General features: G+C 38.1%; 1 protein-coding gene across 1 annotated transcript in view; it reads left to right on the top strand.

The window, feature by feature from the left end:
• Window positions 1–5,391, top strand: part of ADGRV1 (adhesion G protein-coupled receptor V1) — a 246,303-nt gene extending 240,912 nt beyond the window's left edge. The window contains exons 88-89 of the mRNA XM_032213599.1: window positions 857–1,034; window positions 4,968–5,391. Coding sequence (XP_032069490.1) covers window positions 857–1,034; window positions 4,968–5,086 — 297 coding nt within the window. The 3' untranslated portion in view covers window positions 5,087–5,391. The remainder of the gene's footprint in view (window positions 1–856; window positions 1,035–4,967) is intronic.
• Window positions 5,392–26,163: the final 20,772 nt, after the last annotated feature.

Raw genomic sequence — 26,163 nt, 5'->3', positions numbered from 1 at the left:
GTCTCGGACTATAAGGCAGCCTTGTAGTTGCTGCTACAGTATTGCTGACAACTCTGCCTCTTTTTCTTTGAACATCTGTTGTGGAGTTACAGAATCCAAAGTGGGATAAATACATAAATCCAAGGCCAGTTTGATATCAGTTATGCATTCTATATTTTCTGTTTGTAGATCTACCAATTATTATTTCACAAAGAAAGTAACTTCCATCTTATATATCTATCACATTATTATTTTATCAAGAACAGCCTGTGTATTTCTAAAGGAATTTGTGGCTAGACTTAGAGAAACAGCCTTTCCTTGATAGTGGTATTTTTGGTAATATCAAACATTAGTCCCATTTAATTTGTGGGCCTGATCTAGCCATTAGGTAAAAGTATCATTAAAAGGTCAGAATTCTTATTTCTCAATATTGAACTGATTTTTACTGGGAAAGGAGAGAGTTTTGTGGAATTGTGTAACTTAGGATCCAGCATAATTTGACCAATTGGTATACAAAATGCATTTAGACAAGGAGGTGGGCATTTGCTACTTTACATCAGATAGCAAAATCTTTGTCCATCTCTTCTGTTTTGGCATTGGGAAATGCCATAATGCAAAAGGAAAAATCTGTTGCTCTAATTCCTTTGACTAAATGCATTGCTACGACCAGGATAATTTGGGGTCAGCCTATCGCATCTAAATTACGATAATATTTTCCTCAGTTGCCAAAATAAGTAAATAACGATGAAGGCATCATTTGCTGTTTGAGGGATTCCCTAGTCTAGCGAACCAATAACTTCATTAGGAAGATAACACAGAGTGATTTTTTTGTGGCATTCTATATAAATAAACTGTACACTTAATGCTTTTTCTAAAGATGCCAGCAGACTGGGATAGGGCATCCCCAAGAACAGGCACCGAGGCCAGGGCTGTCTTTAAGCAAAGCCCACAGAATGGCAATGCCTACATAGCTGCTGGAGGATTTAGGAGCAGTTCTTTGATGGCAGATGAAGAATCACAAGAGTTTGATGATTTAATATTTGCTTTAAAAACTGGTAAGTACAATATATCCCCCTTTCTAAATAATCAGATGTGGTTTTTTTGCAATTGTAAAAAAAAATTAACTGTTCATATCAAAGTAAAAAGTCTGCCTTGTGCTAAACTTAATATGTGTTTTATTTAAAGAACAAAAAAGGCAAATTTAATGAAAACACATTTAGCCTATATCAGGAAAATAGAACGTGCTTTATTATTGTAAGTGTTTGAAATTTAGAATGAAAAAGTAAATATTATTCTTATATGAGCCACAAGCTACTATTTCAGATATAGAAATGCTACATATATCCAATTTATATGGATCTAATTTCACATTTATATGGAAGCAATTGCGGATGAATCAGAAATATGGTCATGGACTGTGCAATTATGCCATCTTGCTGAGTTAGGCTCCTCATAGTTATTTGAAGAAGATTAACTATCGTCTAAGAACCAGATTAAGATTAATTCTAAGTAAAAGATGGAGAAAATCAGTCGCAGAGTGTGAAAGTATGTCAAACAAGGCACTTCTGGACATCCAGAAAATGAAATTTATGGGTTTCTAGAAGAGTGGCAAGTCAGCATTCCATTCATCAGCTGTCTTGCACTTTAATTCCCAATCAAACATATGACCACTAATACTTTGGGAGGCTACATCACTTGCCAACTTCACAGCTGTCTTAACTTGAAGGGACAGGTTTTCAAGCTTACAAATATGAATATGACTACTGACTTCAAAAGAGCACTTGTATTTCTAGTTTATATACATCCTGGTTACACGTAGCAGAATACAAGCCAATCCTGATTATGTTTTGCATGGATCACTCAGTAGCATAACATTTTCTCAGACTGATTTGTTTGGAACATTGATAATTGCACAGCAAAACATGGCAGCAAATGATACGACTGTAACACTGCTTAGAAAGGCATAAACTGACACAAATATATGTATGTCCTTCCGCGCCGCTTTAAAGATCTGGCTGTCCCGGCTGGCCTGGGGTTAAGATTCTAACCCCACCCGAATTGTGTGACTGTTGTGTTTTCTTTTTAATATGTTGTATTGTCTTCATGTTGGAAAATTGTTTGTCCTCCCCCCCCCCCCTTTTTGAACTGTGAGCCGCCCTGAGTCCCCCCAGGGAAAAGCGCGGCATACAAATAAAGGGAAAACTAAACTAAACTAAACTATGTGTGTTTACTGTGCGAAAAGGATAAGTGCCAAGTTATGTAACTTTTTAAAAAGTGCTAATTAAACTGGGGTCAAACTATGAGTGCCCTGAAGAAATATTTCTAAGTGCTTTGTGTCACATAGGCAGAAAGACTAGATTGGCTACCTAAATTCATCTTAAACTTGCTATACAGGTACTGTGAGTTTCTTAGGCAAACAGGCACCTGGAAGACCTTTGAGCCATAATCTGCATTTGGTTTCATTGGTGTTCTTAGAATAAATTCAGATAGGCCCTTGTTTATTCATGAAACTTTCACAGCTGAACTATAGTGTTTCATTCCCTTGTTAAACAAAAATAAATAAATAATTAAAATTATTTACTGTTTAAAGTAAATACTAAATGAAAGGATAAACTCTCAGTTCTGCTAAAGTTACCAAAACGAAAATAACAGTTAATTGTTTATACTTCCCATAAAAAAATCTTGTTGGGTGTGTGTAAACATGAAACAGGTGAGAAACTACCAATAATATAATACAGGTTTTTAAACATATAAAAAAGGCGTGATGAGATTTAATGTTCATTTACCCACTGCAGTTGTAGATACCACCACACTGATTTTGCAAGGCCAGAAGATTGTAAACCTACTTCAGATTTATAATTCCTGGTTAGACTGGAAAGCAATGTTAAACATACAGTATATCTCAGCGGTTTCTTTTTTGACTGCAAGTTGGGCTCAATTGACAAAGACGCATGAGACACCAACTTTAGCATTAGTGCTGAAAATGTGCAGACAATGTTTTCTCAAAAATCACAGTGTGAAGTCATTACGCCATCTTACAGGGCCTCATTGTTTGAATTTGAGAACATGCTGCCCCTAAGAACTCTTAACTATTTTGTGGTAAACACTTCTAGATAAAAGCTTAACTGGTCTGTACATTTCTCTACCCTCAAACTATTTTTTGGAACCTATCTTGATTAACCCCTCTCACTGAGAGATTTTTAGAAGGCACCCAGATTTCATCATCATCATCTTCCATTTTAATCTTCCTGGGTCTTCAATCACCAATTCTTTTTTTTTCCTTCCCACTAAACAACTGTGAAGAAGGAAAGGATTGAAAAAAGGAACATTGCTTGCCTAATGATAGCTGTAGGAACCCATCTTGTAAAGCATATTTAAATCATTTGATTGGATGGAGAACATTGTAACTTGATCATGTCATCTCCTGTGTCACAGAATTAAAAAGAGACAAATAATCCCTGTCCATATATAACAAAGCAACTTAATATGCCACATTTTCTGTCTTGTGTGTTTCATTAATTGCTAGTTTAAAAAAGTGGTAATATTCCTGCAAACATAGCAGATTCCAAATGCAGTGAGCCAGGTTTATTGTTGGTACAGCTCCTTTGAAACCTATGCATTTGCAGCAGAAATAATTTTGCCCAGTCCATTGAATATTTGCAGCCCTTGCTCATTTGTAGCTGGTTTTACTGGCAAGTGATGTCTGGAATTAATCTCTTTTGACATTACCATGTTTAATTATGCTTGCATGCACTTCTGCACTTCTGCCTAAATAGGATTTGCAAGTCTTGAAATGTCTAAGTAGGGGTTGGGCAGTTTTTAAATGTTTTATTTACTTGTCCTAAGACCAAAAGCACAGTATGTTCACTCAGGCAAAGCAATCAGTTGGTGTCACTAGAAGAGATAATGTGGGGGTGGGGAAAAGCAACTTCTCCACCTTCTTTTGTTCATGAAGAATTCAATCTATGATAAAAAAATGTTTATTCCATCGTCCTAAAAAGCTATGCAAGAAGAACTGTACCTTTATGAAGAAAATATGGAGGCATTACACTGATAAACCTACTCATTTTGATTAATGTTGGTTCAAGAAATCTGCCCACCTAGTACAGGGTTAGGTCAGCTTTCTAAAGTAGCATAATTGTAAACTGTGATGTCATTGATGGAGGTCCTGTCCCTCATCATGTAGATGCTATTTTTGTGAGGAACTCCACTAGCAATTGGTGAGGTGCACGGGAAAAACCCAAAGAAGCAACCATCATGCTTAGTTTCTTTTCACACCTTGGAGATTTACGTGTATATTTAATAATGTATAGACTTTTAAAGACATACAATTTCATGAAAGTATACAAAAATGACTCTTAAGGGACATGAAGCATAGAGGTTACATGAAGAAATAGAATACTGTGTGTGAGAGAGGTGGGGGAGAGGGAGGGAGAGAGAGAGAGAGAGCATTCATATAAATTAAGACTGGAGTTTAGCTATACAATCTGAATGATGAGTAAAAAATATTAAAATATCTAACAGAATTCTGGAGATTTGCAAACCTTACCCCTAATATAGTCATCTTACGTCTTTAAATGTAATGAAGGCAATATTGCAGTAGTAAAATTAAATATGTAAATTCACAGTACTTAATGTGATATTTGTAACTGTGGTTTATGGATTAAAAATTCAATAAGGTAAATTATAGTTAAGAAAGAATGATGATTCAGATGTGAACTAGAAACAATTTATTATGGCCTAAAATGCTTTAAATTGGAGGGATTTTCTGTATTAATTTTAACAAGAATTTAGCTTTTATAAGCCAGCCACATAATTTTGATATAATTGAATTTTGTATAATATGTTACTAAATCCAGCCAGAATAATTAAACCACTAAGAATAGGAAAGCTGATGTCATCACCAGAATCAGATAAGCGTATTCTGTGGAATATATGGTCTTGTTTTCAAATCTCAGAAAAATTCTGCTTTCCGTTTTGTGTTTCAGGTGCTGGTCTCAACATCAGTGACACTGAATCATGTCATGGCAGCCTGGATGGAAGTACAATAGCTAATTCCCAAATTGTTGAACTTAGAAGAATACCTATAGCAGATACTCATCTCTAATCTTTCATCTTGTTAACATGCTGTACTGCGTTCTGCTTTTTGTACACGTGTTTTCTTTGAACAACAATGAAAGAATCTCACTACATATAGGTCTGTAACAGAATGCTGTGAATTATATGATTAAAGAATTAACAAGTTTTGTTTTTTAAATGAAATAACCTTCTAATTTTTTTTACAGTAAGCTATAAACAACTCATGTTTTAAGCCATTAATGTAGATGAATCTATTCTATCAAGTTAACTAATTTTTAAAATTAACTCCTATGTGTATTTCTGTTTTAATAAAAAAAAATATAATCAGTTTGATGGAGATGGTGTGTTTATTTATGTGTGTTTGACCAGGAAAGATTTGACGGTTATTAAGCTTCAATTTATTTTATTCCTATAGATATTTGCTTTGCTTTCTTTTTTTTCCTCTTTGCCCACAACAAAGTATTATTTTACTTTCCAAGCAAGAGCGAACATATTATAATCAGAAATTCACATGCAGAGATGTTAACCCCACATACAATTTGAAAACACATCTCCCAGTATGAACTAAGATGGGAGTAAAAAGTATAGTTTAGAACTCCAGGAGAGTACAGAGTTATTCTCAAGCTTCTTCATGGATCATAAATTGTGACAAGCAAGGCTGCTAAGCAAAGCCCCTGATCTAACTGCATTTCTCCATTGGTTAGAAATGGTTCTATATAGGAAAGTGTTTCTGCCCAATAGAGTTCCGAAATGCGATTGAACTGGCATACTTAAAATATGTTTATGTAGTAAATGATGACATAGAGTCAAGAATGAATGGTAATGAATGAATGTGTAGCAAATACTAAAGTGAGTAACTATTACAAAAGAAGTGTTCTCAGGCACCTTGGTCACATAGAAAAAGATCGGTAATTAGAGTTAAATTGCAAAACAACTATGAAAAAAGAGTGGGAAAGATTCAGGGAAAAACCTAGAAAATGTGTCTGGATTGAGTTGATGAGATCATCAAACAACAAAAGGTCATATGTTTAAAGAGAAAAGGCAATATATGAATCACTATGCAGACAGGGTGGAAGCCAAGAGATTTTTATAAGACTAGAAGTTAAGGAGAAGTGCAATCAATGGCATTGATATAAACTAGGTTTAGTTAGTTTCCCTTTGCTTTTTTATTATATATGGCCTTTATTTTCTTTTGTTCACTGCTTTTCACACTTTGGGCACTTCCCCACAGACATGTTAACGCATATTCCTCCCATCCTTGAGGCAGCAGAAAAGTAGGTCAATCTAATTTGCACTGCTCCCATGGCCGATCTTTAGATACACAATAAGGAGGCCAGGGAGTGGCATTGTCCTCACGCATGTAATAAGTGGGGATTGAGGACAACAGTTGCTGAATGCCCTAATTTTCTTTCCTCTCCTATTCAGCCCCTAGATGCAAGAAAAATAACCACCAATTCCTCCTTGAATGGTGGGGTGGGGCATGGTTGGGAAGTGGGTAAAATCCCACACCTCCTAATCATTATCTTCATATGCCCTATTGAACATTCATCTGGATTGGGTGAAGGACGGGGGAACAGGTCTGTTGATCTGGGAGACTGATAATCTTATCACACGCACGCACGCACACACACACACACACACACACACCTGAAACAAACAAACCTTGGGTAGAACCATCAATCTCTTTCCAAATTGCAGTAATCACCTACAGAGTCTTCAAGAATATTTTTTTTCTTTAAAGTTCAAGCCTTAACTTCCAGGGACTTTAGAGATCAATATTCCCATGTTAAGGAGGAACAAGCAACTGCCGACCTTCCAGTGGTGTTGGTAGTACTTTCCTCAAATGTCCTGCTTTAAAACTGTTGCCTGCTGGACCAAGAAAGGTTACCCTCTAATACTGGGATGCCAAACTGAAGGCCCAGGAGCCGGAGCCAGCCTGTGGGTGCTTAGATCTGGCCCATGGAGCCACCCTGGAAATAGTGAAGCGTGCTTCTGCCAGTGAAAAGGGAGGCCCTTCCACATGGCCCTCCTGACCTCTGTTTTCATGGGCAGAGGGTTTGAAAAGGCTGTCCCAGCCGAAAATGGAGCTCAGTAGCCTGTTTTCGCTGGCAGAACACTTTGGCCACCACAGCCCCAACATAAGTGACATCATCCTGGCCATGCCCCCCTGCCCCCCCAAGGTCAGACACAACCCTGATGCAGCCCCCCATGAAATCGAGTTTGACACCCCTGCTCTAATATGTTCTCCTACAGACCTAAAACCAAAGCGGCGAGGGCACAATTTAGAAAATCTGAAGCTGAACTATTCTGACCTCTTTCCTTGCAGGGCCCCCATTCCAGCTATTGTTCCTGATCTGCTTCTATTTTGAGTGTACCTGTTACAACTACTTGCAGATCCTTTTATTCCTTTCCATTTTTCCCTCTTCTCCACTGCCACCATGATACACATCCTGAGACATTGGTATAATATAGGTTGTCCTCAACTTACAACCACAATTGAACCTCAAATTTCTGTTGTTAAGTGAGGCATGTGTTAAGTGAGGTTTTCCCTGTTATGACCTTCCTTGCCACAGTTGTTAAGTGAATCACTGCAGTTCTTAAGTTAGTCACACGATTGTTAAGTGAATCTGGCTTCCCCATTGACTTTGCTTGTCAGAAGGTCGCAAAAGGGGATTGCATAACTTTGTCACATAGCAGTGGTCATAAGTATGAACTAGTTGCCAAGCATCTGAATTTTGATCACATGATCATGGGGATGCTTTAAACTAGAAAACAGTCATAAGTCACTGTTGTATTGTTGTTGTAACTTTGAATGGTCACCAGACAAACTGTTGTAAGTCAAGGACTATTTGTGATGTTCTGCTGATTGCCCCATGCAAGAGAGAAGAGGGAGAAAGGCAGTATGTACTATCCCCAATTGTTCTTTGGCATTGGCTGGCAAAGCTTTATCCAGATGTCAGGCCCTTACAAAGCTGTTTTAGCACTGTCATAGTGAGCCATGAATGAAGTGAGAGTACTGCCTGTACAATCAGACAGGTATAGCAAGAACTTTGTGCCATAGTCAACGTAATACTGCTGATGTTCCTTGTCCTGTCATGTGTACAAGCAATGATCAGCCCTTGGGGGGGGGGTGTTGTAGGAGATAATGAAATCCGCTTGCGATTTGCAGGTACTTGAAAGTCCCTCTTCTGTATGAAATAGCTTCAATGACCTAGACCTAAAGGTACTTCTATGTAATCAGATTGAATTTGGCATTTGTCAATGTGTCTAGAGCTCCTCTGTCCCTTAAAAGACCTTTACACAAACTTTTGTTCTGGTGGAAAATTTTGACACAATCCAGTTCTCTTACTCAATAGCTATGGAAGGAACATTGGCCCAGATAGTTCAGTGGCCTGAAATTCATGCTACAACATGAACTCACCATTATTATTAACAAGAACAACGACAAACTCCGATATCATTTTCAGTCAAAACACAGAGAACAAGCTGCTCTGATATTTTGTCATGGTGCACAATTGCTTTGGTTAAAAGATCATGAAGGCTTTGCCCCTGGTAGGAGTGTGTTGCTGCTTGTACTACACACTGGTAATTTTGCCCAAGATTAGCTGAATAGCTGGCAGTCAGCTTTTAATTTCTCTCGCCTCCTTAAATGAGTCGATCCATCAAGTAAAAATTGATTTCCTGCTATACTAAAATGCCACGAGCTGTTTAAAGACATAAAGAACAAAGAAAGAATTACATAACAACACTTCAAAATGTTGGGTCACGAACCTAATAGGGAAAAAATCCACAATAAAACATTGTCATATGAGTAGATTTAGTGGTACCTTCTGCTGCTGGGTTTCTCAAAAACAAATACTTCTCCTCCAAAGAATCCTCAGGGGATACTTTAAAATATATTTTATTAAATTTAATAAAAAAGTTTATTTCAGGTATGCATAACAAATAATCCAGAGAGTTGTATGCAGATCAAAGTCAACCAAATCACTGGAAATCTTGACTGTTTACAACACAATAGCTCAATACTGCTGTTCATATAATTGTTATACACACAGCTTTCATCTACATTTTCCAAGTAAACAGGAGGCATTTGCAATACTTATAGATTTCTAATCAAATACACAGATGAGGTAAAATTCAAAGTGGAAAATCATAAAACAGTGGCAATAAGGAGAAGCAGCTACAAGACCAGGAAGGACAAAGATGTTGATTTCAATTATTCATACATCTGTTTAGATCAAGGCTGTTAAACTCGTGGCCCATGGGCCGAAAATGGTAGCTCCGACTGTCAGCAGGGAGCGAACCGGTTTGCTCTGACTTTCAGCTGGGCCCACCTGTCCGTCCCTGAGCTATACTCACCTATATTCCCTTTTCTGAAGCCCAGCTGATAGGTATGGGAAGGTGATTTCTCTCTAAACTGTGCACACACACACACAACATGTGTCAGGTGCGTGTGCAACGCGAACCAGTTGTTAAACTGATAGAATCACAGCCCTGTCACCCATTGGCCATGCCCACACCCAGTTTAGCCAACGGGGAAAAATTCCCTATACGTCAAGTGACACCACCATGAGAACGCAAGTTTGACACCCCTGGTTTAGATCATTCAAACTCTTATTATCCCTTGAAAATAGCCATTCTGGCTGGAGGATGATGAGAGTTGATGATCAAAATATCTGGAAGGCATGCCATTACCTACCACTCTTTTGGTCATATATCCTTCATCATTTGAGACAGTCCAGATGTCTCTGAGTTCTTTTGCACACTTTTCCATCCACATCAATAATTAGGATCCCCTGCCTCCTATTGTATCTGTGGTCTCTATAATACCATGGGAAACAATGACATTTTCAGGTGCTTTTAAAGCTTTCGTGTTAGTCCATGGACACAATTTCCTTTGTCAAGGTGGCACTAGTGTGGAGTTGAATAAAACTCACACAAGGTACTTTTATGCAACTTGGGTGGACCTGAAGGACCACCACATCTTTAAGCTTTCTAATTGAGAACCATAGCAAGAAGCTTTCATTCTGTATGTTTGATGGGAAAAAAAATATCTGTCCTTATCTGTTGGGAGCAACTTCTGCAGTTATTGCTATTATTGTTCCTTTTATTTTCAGGTGAAGATGGCAGATGAATATGCCTATCTCCTGTTACTTCTGTGGCATTCTTTTACATAAATTTATTTTTATACTACTTTTCAATTAAAAAACACAGAAAATGGTTCATCTGAGAGATATTTGTTTTGCATTTGAGTACATATCTCTCAGAAGCAAATCTTCAGGAAATATTAACATATGGTCTTTCATACCCTAAGCTGGAGATGTACATTGGACCGGAGCCTCACGACCCTCTGAAAAGTTTGGTTTCCTGCTATTATAATGCAGGAAACCTCAAAAAACAGTGGCTTAAGTGTTGAACAAGTTTGACACGATGTAAAAAAAAGCAAAATAGAAAACCCCTCCCACAACCAAAGGGGGGGTGGAGGAATGAAAATCACAGTCTCTTCAACTTTGCATTACCGCTTCCTACTTGCAAATTCTTTGCCTGAAATACACATCAAGCAATGTTTCTAATCACCAAAAGATTATCTATGCCTTGCATATGAATGGGTGAACCATGTCCTTTGCATGCTTCAAAGGAAATTCTTCTTCATATAACAAATTTGTATTTTAGCACCAATGGTGATCACAGCTAAAGATCATGGGGTTTTGAACAGGATAAATAGAATTAGATAAAATTGTCCATGGGATATTCATGGCCATAGACAATTTACCTATGCCTACCCCACACCAGGGAAAAAGGAACATTATGGGGGCTGATATCTGAGGAACCCAGGTGGCTGTTCTTGGAAACTGGTTGGAGACTTTTTCTGTAGGTGAACAGAATTGGGGTTCCTGGGAACTCAGCAAACATCAATCTCTTGACTGACAATATATGTTAATGTCCCTGGCATTAGGAAAGCTGAGTGTTACTTCTTTTGATGGATCTGGGCTATTATTTTCCAGAGAATCTGCTTCATCTACCAAGAAAGATGCCTGCAGCGGATTCATGGAAGAAAGGAAATCAGATTAACCCTGTCACTGGTGCTTTAAGATTTAGCCTCCCTCTGTTCTGCAGAATTGCACCACATGCCTCTGCACTGCTTAAAGATGACGTTCCTGTAACAGCAGCCAGACCCACACTTCCTCATTTATGTTCTTTCTCACAGTGTAGAATCTAGAGGTTTGTACATCACTGCTGCGTGCTTCATTTATCAAGAAAAATGTCAGGTAAGGAATTGACAGCACCTGGCTATAATCAGTCATCACTTCAAGCATTAGGGAACTTACACAAAGTTAATTATTGCCTCTCCATGAAAAAACAACCCATCTAATTTAGTTTAAGATTGCTTAACTTGAACGTTTCTCATTGGAGGCCTTCTTGTGTATATGCCAAGTACTATTCTCTACAAACAAACATCAAAAAACCATGGTTTTGCATACGGCTGGCAGAGGGGAATAACAGTTATTCACCTTCTTTGTTCTTATGAGCTCTAGTTCAACTTGTTCCTGAAAAAAATGGAACAAATTTAGAGCTAGAGCCAGGTTTGGTCTGAATCTCTATAATTATTAACTTTAGTCTAGCTGTTAGGATTACTCAGCAGTTCCAGTGAAGGAAAGACAGGCACTATTTATATGTTGCTCTTTAAGAGAAAAAGTCTACATGTTGCATAGTTGCCTCAACAAATTGTTGGTTGAAGAAAAACATCTGCTTTGGAAACTGACAGGGAGATTTTTTCCCCTCAGCATCCACCCACTGAGGCTTGAGACAAAAATTAGCAAAGGAAAATGTCCAAATTCAAAGGAATCAGGACACAGGAAAAACAAATATCAAATTAAATTTCAAAATGAAACTAGAGAACACACAGTGGAGTTCTCTGAACATTGTTAATGTTCAAAAAAGGGACAATTCTCAAAATGTATTGCTTTTTAACAATACATTCTACTGAAGAGATTCTGCATTTTTAAGATATCACACTTTTTTCCTTTGATAAAGGCTCACTGCCCATATACTATTGATGCTGCCATAGTATTACTCATGCATGAACAAACGATATATGACAGCTGTCAGACTTAACTCTTAAAGAATGATTGATCAATGTTTTGCAGCATTGGACTACAAAAATACAAATAAAAGTTTACAGAAAGCAGGAACATGGCAGACAAATTAGAGATGAGCAACATGTTCAAAAATATCAAACAGAACAGCTTTCCCAAGTTATACATCTGAGGCAGTGAAGCTGGCATGTTTGAAGGTTTGTTCATGTTTTTAAAAACACATTGCTAATAGAAGATTTCCAGGTTCCTGACTAAACCTGTTTATTGGGTTAGGACTGGCTAAAAATGTACAATCCTAACCTCCTCCTTCTTCCACTTGTCAAATTTGTTATCAATTAAACTTTTGCAAAGAAACAGTCCACCCTATACCTAATAATATTTATATTGTATTGCATTCTATTGTAGTGTGGTGTAGTGTATTATATTGCATTGCATTGCATTGCATTATTATTTCTATAATTATTAGAGATATTTAGTCTAGTGTCAGAGTCAGTTTGGTCTAGTGATTATGTCATCAGGCCAGAAAGTGGGAGAGCATGAGTTCCAGTCCCACTTTAGCCATGAAAGCCAGATGGGTAACCTTGCGCCAGTCACTGTCTCTCAGCCCAACACTCCTTACAAGGTTGCTACCATGGGGAAAATAAGAGCAGGAAGGTGTGTTGGAAATGCTTGCTGCCTTGAGTTATTTGGAAAAATAAAAGTGGGATATAAACAAACAAACAAGCAACCTATTATGGGGAAAAATTACATAGACTTGGAATAGGTTGGGGTGGTTTCTCAGCTGCTAAGCAGATACACATTATCAGCCAGCCCCAAGCCTCTTGGGTAGTAGGTCTGTGCATATGGTATTATGCCCTGGCCAGGAGCTAAGAGATTGCATTATCTCTAACAGACAAATAGGTGCTGCTGTTCTTCTTCTTCTGCCTGGACTATGTACAAGGTTTCCTACAACATCTCATTCAGCAGTCCTTTGCTTTAAGGTCGGCCCTGAAACTTGGTGTTCTTCTGAGCAAGGTCCTATGACAGCAGAGGGATATGACACCAGCAGCACGATCAACAGCCACATCACTGTAGTTGCAAAAATGCTGTCTCAAATTTAACAACAAATGATAATTTTGTTATTTCAATAAAATACCAGTTGGACTGCTAACAACTTCAGTCATATGTAGGGTCTGTCTCAGCCATTTCTTTGCTTCTTTATAGAGGGCTTGCATCAAAGCATAGAACAGGATAGTCAGTTGTACATGACAGCTATCATCTACCATTTTACAAACTCACTACCTGAAACTTTGCTTTATAGAAGAAACCATGTTACCTAATTCTTCCAACAGTGGGATTACCTCTCTAGCTTCAGTTCTATGGCAAATAGAGAAAGCCTTTATTTTTCCCTATGATAAAATGCTTGTGAGATAAGTTATTTCCCAGGTTAAGCTGAGAGATAATTGATGGGTTCAGATTTACTCAAGGGGTATCCTGATTGAAGATGAACTTGAACCTCGATCTTCCATTCCTGAAGACAGATTAGAACCAGTGTCTTCTGAATCCAATTGCCTATTACTAGCTTTTAAAGTATTTTTGGATTATTGGATTAAAAAAATTATTGGATAGTTGACTTGTGCTCAATCTTCTAGAATGTGGGAGGATTGATCATGCTTTCCATCCTTCAAAGGAAAATGTATAGTAAACTTGCCATACATCATTGAACACTTCAGAAAGAATTATAGGACTATATATGCTTCAGGGATGCCAAGCTTCCAGAAAAATTCCCCCCAAAAGAGAGATTATTTTTAAACATAGTTTCTACAGGTATGCAAATTAGAATTCAGATCTGGATCTATAAAAAACAAAGCCAAAGTCTCTCCCTACCTGGCTATCCTCGTAGATATTTGCCATTAATGTGAATCCAGAAAGTTAGGATCTCCTGCTCCCACTCTCTGTATTATAAGGGTGTCAAACTCGATTTCATTGAAGGCCGCATCAGGGTTATGTTTGAAGTCAGAGGCGGGAGGTTGGGTGTGTGTGGCCAGGATGGGTACGGCCAGCTTGATGTCACTTGTATGTCACTCTGCCAGTGAAAACAACTTCCCAAGCTCCATTTTTGGCTGCAATGGCCTCTTGAAAACAAAGCTTGGGAGGGCCTTGTGCAGCTCTCCCAAGCTCCATTTTCACTGGCAGAGGCACTGTGGGCCAGTACTTTGCTGTTTCCAGGTCGGCCCCTTGGGCCAGATCTAAGCACCCAGCAGGGTGGATTCAGCCCTCAGGCCTTGAGTTTGACATTCCTGTATTGGATTCTGTTAATGGTGTATTTGCTAAAAAATGCACACATGCTTTTTAATAGCAATATGAACCAAAAGTATTGCATGGGTGCTATATCACATTGCAAACCTATTAAAATACCTAGTGGTTTCTTTTTGCTTCTGCTCTCATTTGCCCTGGCACTTATTTAACAGATGCTGTTCTTGGCAATATCATGGGACACACCCTTTTTTTCCTAGGGATTACGATATCTTGCTATTATTTAGGATCAAAAAGGGGGAAAAAAAGGTTTCTTGCTAGTATCTATTCCCAACCAGTATGAAGTGCTTACTATAACAAACAAGAAAAGTATGCAATGCTGTTAATAGGTTGTGTTAGAAATGAGTAAAAAACAGAAGCTAACATTAGTGATAGTCTATCGTGCAAGACCGGGAGACTGAGTTTAAACGACGCAACATTCAGAGCCTCTGTGTAATCTTTGATTTTGTCATTTATTGCTGTAGGAAGTGTAATAAAAAATGAGGAAGTATATCATCCTCCATGTTTGTGTTTAACTTTAACATGTTCTCTCTCTCTCTCACACACACACACAAAAAACCCCTGAATTTACTAAGTAAATGTTTAGTTTAAAGCTTTAGCAAAAAATAACTAGCCCGAAAAAGTATGCAATAAAAGAATTAAAATGGTACATATGAGTCATATGCAGGACTGGAAGACTTTGGAGGTTATTGAATCTCCAGTCCTGTTCCAGGATCTGCTGACTACAGCGTGCCAAGAGATGGTAATCCAACCTTCAGTTTTCCATCTGAAAAGTTATTGTTTTGTTTTAGGTTTTTTCCTGATTTCCAAACAATCTTTTTCCAGAGGTCCATCTAATGGCAGCATAATCCAGCTCACATTTTGCCATCATCAACTAGGATCACATGGGAGTCTTTGTTTAATGGTTTTACAAAATCAAGATATATAAGCTACATTATTACAGTCAACTGAAATGATCATTCTATCAAAAAAGGAATTCAGAGTAGTTTGGCATGATCTATTTGTGACAAATCCATTGCCAAGTGATGCTTATAAACCAAGTGCAAAATCCTCTATTTCAAATAATGGTACTGTTATCCAGATCTTTTCTTCTTCCCTTCTTTTTGAAGACAAGAAGAACATTTGTGTTTTTCCCATTCCTCCTTCCTTATGCTCATCTTCAATGACTTCTGAATGGTTTGTCAAAAGGGACCATTCTCAAAGATAACATATGGGGGTCTTTCAAGATTCTTGGACAGAGGTGGGCAACTACCACGACTTTATGACCTGTGGACTTTAATTTCCAGAATTTGACTCAGGAATTCTGGAAGTTGAAGTCCACAGGTCATACAGTTGTCATACTTGCCAACCCCTGTTCTTGGAAGTAATTAGTCTAATACTGGAGACTAATTGATTTAATTCATAGTAGCAGTTCACCCTAACCATCTCTTTATTTACTTTAGACTGTCAGTCCCTCCTTTTTCAAGTTTTCTGCTTTGGGGAGAAGGCTAAAAATAAGTAGGAGTGGTCTGCCTTCCCTCCATCACCTATTATAATTCTGTCTTCTCTAAGTAGCAGATTCACCACTTCCCTTTTTCTTCATTGCATAATTGACATAGCTAACATGTTTTGTTGCTTTGCCTCGCACTCGCAAGCCAAATATATTTTCCTGTTTTACCCTTTTGATTTTCTCTTTTTGAAAAAAATTGACCAAAGATATTTCCTGATATAATTTAACTTATTTAACTTTTTCCTCAGTTAAAAGTCATCTATGCATCCATAACTATATCCTAAGCTGACCTCATTAGAATATGTTCAGTTGTATTTCTGATATCTTATTTGAGAACTTCCCTGTGCTCCTTTTCATTTTAGGATTTACACTTATTACTCAGTGATGGGTTTCAAAATTTTTCACTATTGTTTGGGTGGGTGTGGCTAAGTGGAGGGTGTCATGTGACTAAGTGGATGTAGTCAACTTGATGTCACTCATGCCCATACCCACTCAGTCACACTACCAAGTCACAGCCACATAAAATTTAGGAATTTTGGGGGCATTTCTACCTATCTACCTGTATGCTACCCTCCCTTCGACAGTCACACACGTCACTCCATTTCTCCTCCTTCAGTGGCCCTGGCCCTAGCCCTTCTTCCTCCCCCACCAATGTCTCTTTGTTCTGGCTGCTTACCTTCCTCCCGTGGCAGCTGGTCTGGACTCCGGAAGGCAATCTGACCTCTGGTAGTTTTTGGCGGCCCCCAGCCAGCCACTGCTGCTGGGAGTGGCTTGCAAAGAAACCTCCCACTACCGGAGGTCACCGAAAAAGCCACTGCCATCTCCACCCTGTTCTTCATGCATGCGCACTCCATTGCCTGCAGCTTTGCTCTGCTGAGATTTGCAAGGGGCAAAGCCAGAGCCAGGGAATGGTGCATTCCCCAAACCAGTCAAGGTTGGATGGCGACTGCGGGGCCTCAAGGAATGGCTGGGGTTCCAGCCCCTGACCCAAGGTGAGCAGGCAGCATACTTATTTACTTTTGGTGAGCTGAGCAGAGCTGAGCAGAGGCAACTGGCGAGGCACGTAGCTGGGCCACATGGTGAAGAGAAGGCAACATATATAGGGCTGGGATGGGTGGGGTGAGAGAGCATCAAGTCAAGGGGGGCAGGTGGGGCAAGTGAGTGTCGAGTGGTCGGGTGACTGGTTAGAGGGCATGGCCAGCCAGCAGTCGCTACCGGTTTGACAACCCATGACAAATTTCCGCTACCAGTTCGCACGAACCGGTGTGAACTGGCTGAATACCACCTTTGCTAGTACTTCTCTAAACCTGTTGAAGTTGAACCTGCTTAAATCTAACATGCATATATGGCTGTACATCAATTTTGTTTTCTGCAGTTATCTTGAATCCTTAAATGTGTAGCTTTTTATCATTTCCCTCAATAAATAGAAATAATGTTTCTGACTCATTTGTTTAAATGGGTTCTCTTTATCTAGTGTTAGGTCTTGTGCAGAGAATCAATTATGTTTTGTGTTAAGTATATCTCCTTTTGGAGACTAGCAAGGAATGTGCAAGGAATGTGCCGCTGAATAGTCACACTATCAATCACAGCCACCGAAGTTAAAACAAGGATAACTTTACTTGCGTTAACAAAAATAAAGTAGAATGAACATTCTCCAAAACAAGCGATGTAGTCTTGAATTATATACATAGTCTATGATACAACACATTGGTTTACAGATGCTCAATTCACAATTCACTATTTAGACAGGTAACTAACATACAGAGTAGCCACCATCCGATATACAGTATTCAACTCCAATAATAAGCACGGAGAACAACCAGGAACAACCAGGAACAAACAGTAGTAGTTCCTACTCCCTCTTATGGCTGATTAAAACAACAGCATCTAATTGTATCTCACTTGAGCAGTCAAAGTGACAGATACATTATTTCAATCATGGCACATGTGTGTGTTTGTGTGTGTGCGCGCACGTGCGTGTGCACGCACACATATATCATCAGATCTCTTTAAGAGATAGCGAGTTGGAGTACTTCAAGTCTCTCCATAGTGAGACAGACAGCATTCATGCATGTGGCTTTGCTGTCCTTTGATGGTTTGCAGAAAGGGGTAACTGCACTGTCAATCACTGATAAAAAGAAACTCAAGGACATAGAGCTCTTTTGAGTTATGTAGTCTTGGTAATGAGATTTTCCTTTTTGTGATTTAGAAAGAGTCTCTCTTACTGCATACTTTTATTTGCATGCAGACATAAGGAGGAAATGCTGAAATAAAGGTGTTTACGCAGAGTGAGACGCAAGCAGGGCTGGGAAGGTTACAGCTAAGATTCTTTCACTTTCTAACTAATACCCTAACTTAGTTGTAGATGCCAATTGCAGAGAGAAATGCAGCACTCTTATCTTCATAGTATTAGCCAACAGCCATAGCTTTAATCTAGTATCTGATGCATAGCTAATTGGCTGCAAGGGTTCCTGATACGGTTATCTGGAAAGTCTAAATTCTCTTGGATTACTTCTTACAAATGGGCCATGGAAATAGATCATCATTTTTATATCTTTCATTTTACATCACAGATCAGGAGAATAAGAAAAAATATTCACATGGCTTACATAGGCAACAGCAATATTAATTCAGTAAAGTTTACTGTCGAGATTTAAATGTGCATAGATGCCACAGTATATTTAGTTAACTTTACTACTAATCCTTGTGTAGAAATTACTTGCACTCCATTTTTTTTCCATCACTGGACTAAGGAGCTGTACTGTATATGGAGTCCCCAGGCTGTTCCATTAGTGTCCCAATCTGATCTTCTTAGCTTTATTAAGGTGACCATTAGATGGCCCCACACCAAATCCTAAGGTAGACAATTCCAAAGAGCTTCTTCATAGCTGTGAACTCAGGGCATATGAGTGGGCTGTCACAACCAAATATTATTATTATTTTATTATTATTTATTAAATTTATAGGCCGCCCAATCCCGCAGGACTCTGGGCGGCTTACAAAGCGAAAGAAAAAGAAAATGAAAACAAAAAGAAAAATGAAAAAATAAAAATAATTTAAAATTCACAACACACATTTGTTCTAGTCGGGGCTGGACCTTTCAATAAGGTCAACAGACTCAGGCCTGCCGGAAGAGCCAGGTTTTAACAGCCTTCCTGAAGGCCATGAGAGTGGGCAAGGTCCGGACCTCTGGGGGTAGCTGATTCCAAAGGGTCGGAGTAGCCACAGAGAAGGCTTTTCTCTGGGGGCCCTCCAGCCGGCACTGACTGGCTGACGGCATCCGAAGGAGGCCCACCTTGTGGGATCTTATTGGCCATTGGGAGGTATGTGGTAGTAGGCGGTCTCGTAGGTACGCTGGTCCTAAGCCATGTAGGGCTTTAAAGGTAATGGCCAACACCTTGAATTGCATCCAGAGACCAATTGGTAGCCAGTGCAGCTCACGGAGGACAGGTATAACATGGGTGTATCTCGGTACACCCGATATTGCTCGCGCGGCTGGATTCTGGACTAACTGAAGTCTCCGAACGCTTTTCAAGCGTAGCCCCATGTATAGCGCATTGCAATAATCCAGCCTTGAGGTGACAAGGACGTGAGTGACCGTTTGAAGTGCCCCCCCAGTCCAGGTAGCGCCGCAATTGGTGCACCAGGCGAACCTGGGCAAAGGCCCCCCTGGTCACAGCCGACAGATGGTGTTCCAGTGTCAGCTGCGAATCCAGGAGGACCCCCAAATTGCGGGCCCTCTCTGTACAACAATTGGCTGCACCCATGTGATATTAGCATTGCATATAAACCTACCCTTGGCCCTTTAAAGACGCATTTTTGCCAGGCACAGATTAGCCTTGTATTCCTTTTTAATTGGGAGTAATATAATACTATTTATTGCATCGTAGGAGTTTCATTTTGGTTTTGAACTCTAATCATTTAAGTAGAGCCCTATCCAGATAGCTGTTTGCAGAAAACTGAGAAAAGTGTAATTTCAGCCTGGATTTTGAAACAGAGCACTCAGAAAATGATTGCAATAAATGGAATTATTTAGAACAAGAAATTCATATTTTGAAGACTTTCCAAATGCAGCAAATGGTTCTTGATCAGTCAATTGAACAATTAGGAAGTTTTATATAGAATTTTAATAAATGGTAACCTCAAATTTAGTACCCTGTTTTCCCCAAAAATAAGCCCTCCCTGGATAATAAGCCTAATCAGACTTTTGAGCCCATGCACTAAAATAATCCCTCCCCCAAAAATAAGCCCTTCCCAAAAATATTGCAACACAGCAGCAGCCTTGAAGTGGCCATGCTCGTGCCTCATGCACCTCAAAATAATAAGACCTCCCTGAAAATAAGGCCAAGCGCTTATTTCGGAAGTCAAAAGAAAATAAGACTGTCTTATTTTTGGGGAAACACGGTAATACCAAAATTCTAACCACATTTATTAAAAATAAACAATACAAATTTACAGAAAATGTTATGAATAGATCTAGTTGAAATCAAACCTGCTAGGGAAATCCATTCAGATCTGCAGGAAATGCCACCTAGATCAACAGGAGAATCTTTATTGGCTGGGGTGGGTGGATGGGTTGAAAAAAGTAAAAATGGTAGCCATGACTATATGATTGAAGCCCCACCCACCTTTTGTATGTGCACCACAGGTGCAACACATGTAAAAGAGAGAATTTTGATCATGTGGCCACTATTATGATTTATTTGACACATAGATAGCCACCCCATGGATGCTCTTGCACACAAACATTGGAAAGATTAATATAATGTAATAATTTAGTTTAATGATATTGTTAAGCAACTGTCTTTTCTATAAGTGTCACACATAGACAGAGAGACACATATTCATTCCAAAAGATCACAGGTTTATCATAACTAGATTCCACGGATGTTTATGCTAACTCATGAATGGTCTAAGCTATATTTTTAACATATTTTATTACTCTGAGGAAGAAGGTACATTTACTTTCTAGAGAAGCTATGTATTAAAAATAACATGAAACACAAAAGTCATCTTTAAAATATTTTGTATTAAAGACTTTGATTACAATAACAAAAGAAAATGCAAACTAAACTTTGAAAAATAAAGAAAGAAAGAACAAAAAGTGCAAGAAAAAGAAATAAGATAAAGAAAAAATATTTAAAGAAGTGACTTCGAATCTTCATCACAAGTATAAACAAACGTAATAACTCTTCCCTAGGGTCACTTTGGTCAAATGGTTATGGCACCAGGCTAGAAAGCTAAAGACCTTGATTTCTAGTCCTACCTTAGCCAGCTGGGTAACCTTGGACCTGTCATTCTCTTTCAACTTTTAAACAACAAACAAATAAACAAATAAACAAATAAACAAATAAACAAATAAACAAATAAACAAATAAACAAATAAACAAATAAACAAATAAACAAATAAACAAATAAACAAATAAACAAATAAACAAATAAACAAATAAACAAATAAACAAATAAACAAATAAACAAATAAACAAATACACAAATAAACAAATACACAAATAAACAAATAAACAAATAAACAAATAAACAAACAAACAAATAAACAAATAAACAAATAAACAAATAAACAAATAAACAAATAAACAAATAAACAAATAAACAAATAAACAAATAAACAAATGAATAAATAATAAATGTTGCAAACAAATAATTCTATCCCTTATCTATATGCAAATACATACATACTATTTCAGTCTTAGCACCTTAGCACTCTTAGCAAAAAGGCTGTAAGGGTTACCAGAGCTTTATACAATAGAAACATGTCTTATTTTAATTTTGGTCAAACAGACCAACTTTATATATCTTCCTTTTACCTCTAACAATTTTTATTTTTAATTCATTCATATGTTGTTATGGTATCCTATCAGAACAAAATCCTGCCAAATGCAAAAGTTGTTTTGAAGCTCTTTCATTTATTTCAAGGTGAAGGGATTGAAAATGAAATGTGAAAAGAATGGGAGGAGGGACCAACAAAACAAGAACATTATAATAAATTTTAATGGGTGAAAAATCATCAAAAAACTGGGAAGAATGAAACAGTTTAGAAGTAAATATAACAATATGAATAACAATAACTATGAATTAGCAAACTGAACCCAGGAAACACAAGGAGTTGGGTGTTTTATGAAAGCTTTTATCTTTAAAGTATGGGGTAAAGTTGCATAATATTTTTAAAAGTTGGGAGATTAAGGGTATTGCCTTATCTCAGTGTCAAACCCCATTTTACAGACCCCAGTTGGGCTAGTTCAAGGAAGCAATAATTACATGGAATTTAGTAAGGTATATTTATTGCTATTTGGTGTCACATCTTGGAAACCGCAATAGGAATTTGCCATTCTCATTTATAATGAGCTAATTAAAGTAGAAGAGCCAGTTTGGTGTAGTTGTTAAAGTTTCTGGCCTAGAAATTGGGTAACTCTGAGCTAGCCAGTCAGTTTGGAGCCAGTTCTTCTCTAGGAAGAAGATAATGGCAAACTACTTCCAAAAAGGTTGCCAAGAAAATGAGGGATTTGCCATATAGTTGACAGAATGGGGCTACCAGAGATCCAGCAAAAGGAAGACATGTTCCCCTTTTTGTCTTCGTGCCCTTCATCTGGCAGGCACAATCTTAAAATCAAATATTGTCTGGCTTTTTAGTCAATTCAAACAGTCGTGTATTGTAACCTCGTAGATAGTCTGCTTCTTTCTTTCCATCATCTCTTGACAGATTCAATAGGTTAGATTTTGTGTCATGTCATTTATTTCTTGATCCCAACAATCAGTTTCATCCAGAAACAGTTCCTGCCAGTTCTAACCTCTTCTATAGAAGAGGTTCCACAAATCTACAGTGCCATTTAGAACCGGTTCCAGCTCCCTCCCCCGCCCGTCCGCACATCATCAAGATGAAGAGCGAGAGGAGGAATTCTGGGAGTTGAAATCCACAAGTCTTAAAGCTGTCAAGTTTGAACACCCCTGGGATTTTTTTCTAAAGGGTTAGGGGTGCAAAGGTCTTGTAACTTAACAGCTTTAAAACTTGCATGCTTCAAATGCCAGAGTTTCTGAGCCAATATTTTGGTTGCTAAGCAAGAGCGTTGTTAAGTGAGTTTCACCACATTTTACAAGTTGGCCATGCTCAACCTGACTGCCAAGCCACTCCCACCCGGTCACATGGCTGGCAAGCCATTTCCACCCGGTCACATGGCCGGCAAGCCACTCCCACAAAGCAGCCACACCTACAGAAGAGATTCTAAAAATTTTTGAAACCCACCACTGAGCCAGACCTTTCAATTGTATGATCAGTGTATTCTGTGACCCATCCTTATGTTTCTATGGTGAGATTTGAAAATTCACCATCACTTCTACATTATTGCTAGCATACGTTCTTAAAGATTTGCTGGAAAAATATTGCAGTTCAAAAAAGCAGACTTTCTGATGATAGTGAAAATAATTTCAAATATACATAAATCTAAATACTTTTATTTATTTATTTGTTTGTTTGTTTGTTTGTTTGTTTGTTTGTTTTGTTTTGCCGGTGTTCACCGTAATTTTTATTGCAGATTTTATTGCAGTGTCCTTCTTCTCGTCCCCTCCTTTTCCAATTTCCATATCCTCTTTTGCCTGTTTCACTATCTAACCCTAACCAAGTACAAAGGATTCACCAAGTACAAAGGATTCACCAAGTACAAAGGATTCACAAAGTGATACAGCCTGTCCTAGCAGAAGTCTGACAGACACAAGCCTATATCTATACGTGCACGTCAGTGGTGGGTTCCTACCAGTTCGGACCGGTTCGGCCAAACTGGTCGTGGTTTGGCAGCCTGGGTCGTTGGAACCGACAGAGACCCAGGCCTGCCACGCCCCCAAACCGGTTCCCTAGTTGGCACCCTCTAGTTTTTCAGTTGCGTGCGCAGCAAAGCATGAGCAAATCAGCAATAGTGCCAGCCGGAAACACCCCCCCCCCAGGTGGGTGGAAAGTGAGGGTGCTTCTGAAATTTTTTGTAGAGAAATTCAAAGATTTTGTCAACTGCATTTAGCTTGGTAGCCTTTCTAAAGTCTTTTTGTTTTGTTTTTATTTTAATGAAATAAAACTTTGTGTTTTGTGGTAGGTTAGAAAATGTCAGAAACTTTGATCATTTTCAAAACTGGGACCAAAACTAGGCATCAGACCAAATGACCCATAAGTGGCACTCCAATTAAGGTTTGGGGCAGTGGTACCTTGAATAAATCTTTCCATAGTTTATCAGTTTGCTTTTCAAAGGAGGCTTGTCTCCGGTGGAAAAGAATGATTTTCTGAAGCCACTAAATATAAACATTATCAACATTTCTGTCTTGTGTTCAGGAAAAGAAAAAAACTACACATAGACACATTTCCTGAATTTTGAAACCAACGGGTAATAAAAACAAGAGGTTATTTGAGGGCACTAGATGATTTCTTCACTGTGGCATTCAAAATGCTGACAATGAATTGGGGAATGGCCAACGATAAAGTTGTTAATAAAAACTGACCTCTGGGAAAGAGCAGTTGCATGTGATTGGCTGCAAACATAGCTATCTTATAGGACCATATATACTTAGAAGGTCTCAGACATATGTTCATCTATATGGACGATCCTATTGAAATCCAGGAAATATACTGTACAAACAGACAAACTGGTTTGTACTCCATCTCTTTCAAATTGTTATAAATTCTTGCTAAAATATAGTTTGGGAAATTGGAATGTGTGGGATATTCTTTCATGTTAGCCTACTTAATTCTGTTTTGCATGATTTCAATATAAACTGCCTTGAAGTTTCTTTCATATTCCAAAAATGGTGAACTACATTTTTGATACAATAGTAAGGAAACAAACTTCATGTAATTGTTCCCTTAAGTATAATAAAAGACCACCAGTTTTTTTTAATACCCCATCTTTTCAGACCCACCCCACCCAGAAACAAAAAAAGAGAAGGAACAAAATAAATAAATAAATAAAAGGAAAAAAGGGGGGAAATCCAAAAAATACCTATGTTGTTTCTGTATTTATATGCATATATGTGTGTTTTTCAATCTCAACAACTTTAAAATGTGTGAACATCAATTCCCAGAATCCCCCAAGCAGTCTGGAGAATAGTAAACAAAATAAGTGTTTTCTTGCCTAGTTTTAGTCAACTGTTCTTGTCATGTTCTGAGCATGCGTTAAAATAAAGAGTTCAAGCGGGAAGCGCTCGACACCTGATTGGCTGATCGTTTGACAGCTCCTGTATAAATAGGGAGCTGTCCAAACGAGCAGCGCACGTTCCTGTCTTAAGCTGGTTCTGAATGTTAGCCTGTACTTGTCAGGGAATAAACTTTGTTAGCCTTTTATTCCCGTCTCCGCCTCAGTTCTTCTGGCTACCCACAGGTCCTTGGTACACACCAGTTCTGATTTTGCACCTCTCTGAATTTCTAATTAATATGTCTGTTCTGGAAATCATGAGGTTACAGAAGGCTGTGCCAAGGCATTTGGGTCAGATCTGTTTTATAAAGGCAATTTGAAATGTTTAAAGTGTGAGGAAGTTTCTGAAGGCATATGGGGCAAATTACCAATTATTGTCCCTTTATAATTTTTATGTATTTTGATATTGTCCTTAATTTCTGAACTACAAGCTGATTTTATTGAGCTATAATATTAAGCAATTTACTTTTTAATTTTTTTAAAAAAAATACAGTCTTGGGTCAGCCTAAGGACTAATCTAAATATGTTCATTATCATAATGGTATCAACATGCAAATTATTTCCTGGCAAATTTTTTTTAGCACAACTAATTTTCCAAAAAACCTATTTAAAAAGAACAAAAGGATTTGCTTCACTTTTCTTGCAAAATAAGCAAAATAGAATGGAAATGTCAGCCATAAGAATATATTCTGTCTTAACTAGCAAATCATTAATGAGTCACTTGCTTGTTACCAGTTTGATTTTATTCTCTATTGCATTGGGCTTTTCTTATTATTATTATTTTTCTTGCTCAGAAGAAATATAAATTAGTGCCATTGGGCTATTTCATAACATCAGTAAAATAACTGGAGAGAAGAGTATTCTTAGGTAGTGTGACAAAGGAGATGAAAAGTCCAATTAACAATCAGTTCTGATGCTCTCATTCCCTTTGTTCTTGTAATTTCAACAACTACTTTCCATGATTTTTTTTTAAAAAACCTTCTCCACCTAAGGTAGAAGCTTCAGTGAGCTTTCCTTGTGCATGTGATGATGGAACAAT

This window comes from Thamnophis elegans, chromosome 3, assembly GCF_009769535.1.
Source record: "Thamnophis elegans isolate rThaEle1 chromosome 3, rThaEle1.pri, whole genome shotgun sequence".
NCBI lineage: Eukaryota > Metazoa > Chordata > Lepidosauria > Squamata > Colubridae > Thamnophis > Thamnophis elegans.
Note: the sequence above shows the minus strand (reverse complement) of the source record. Positions and strands in the feature narration are given on the sequence as shown.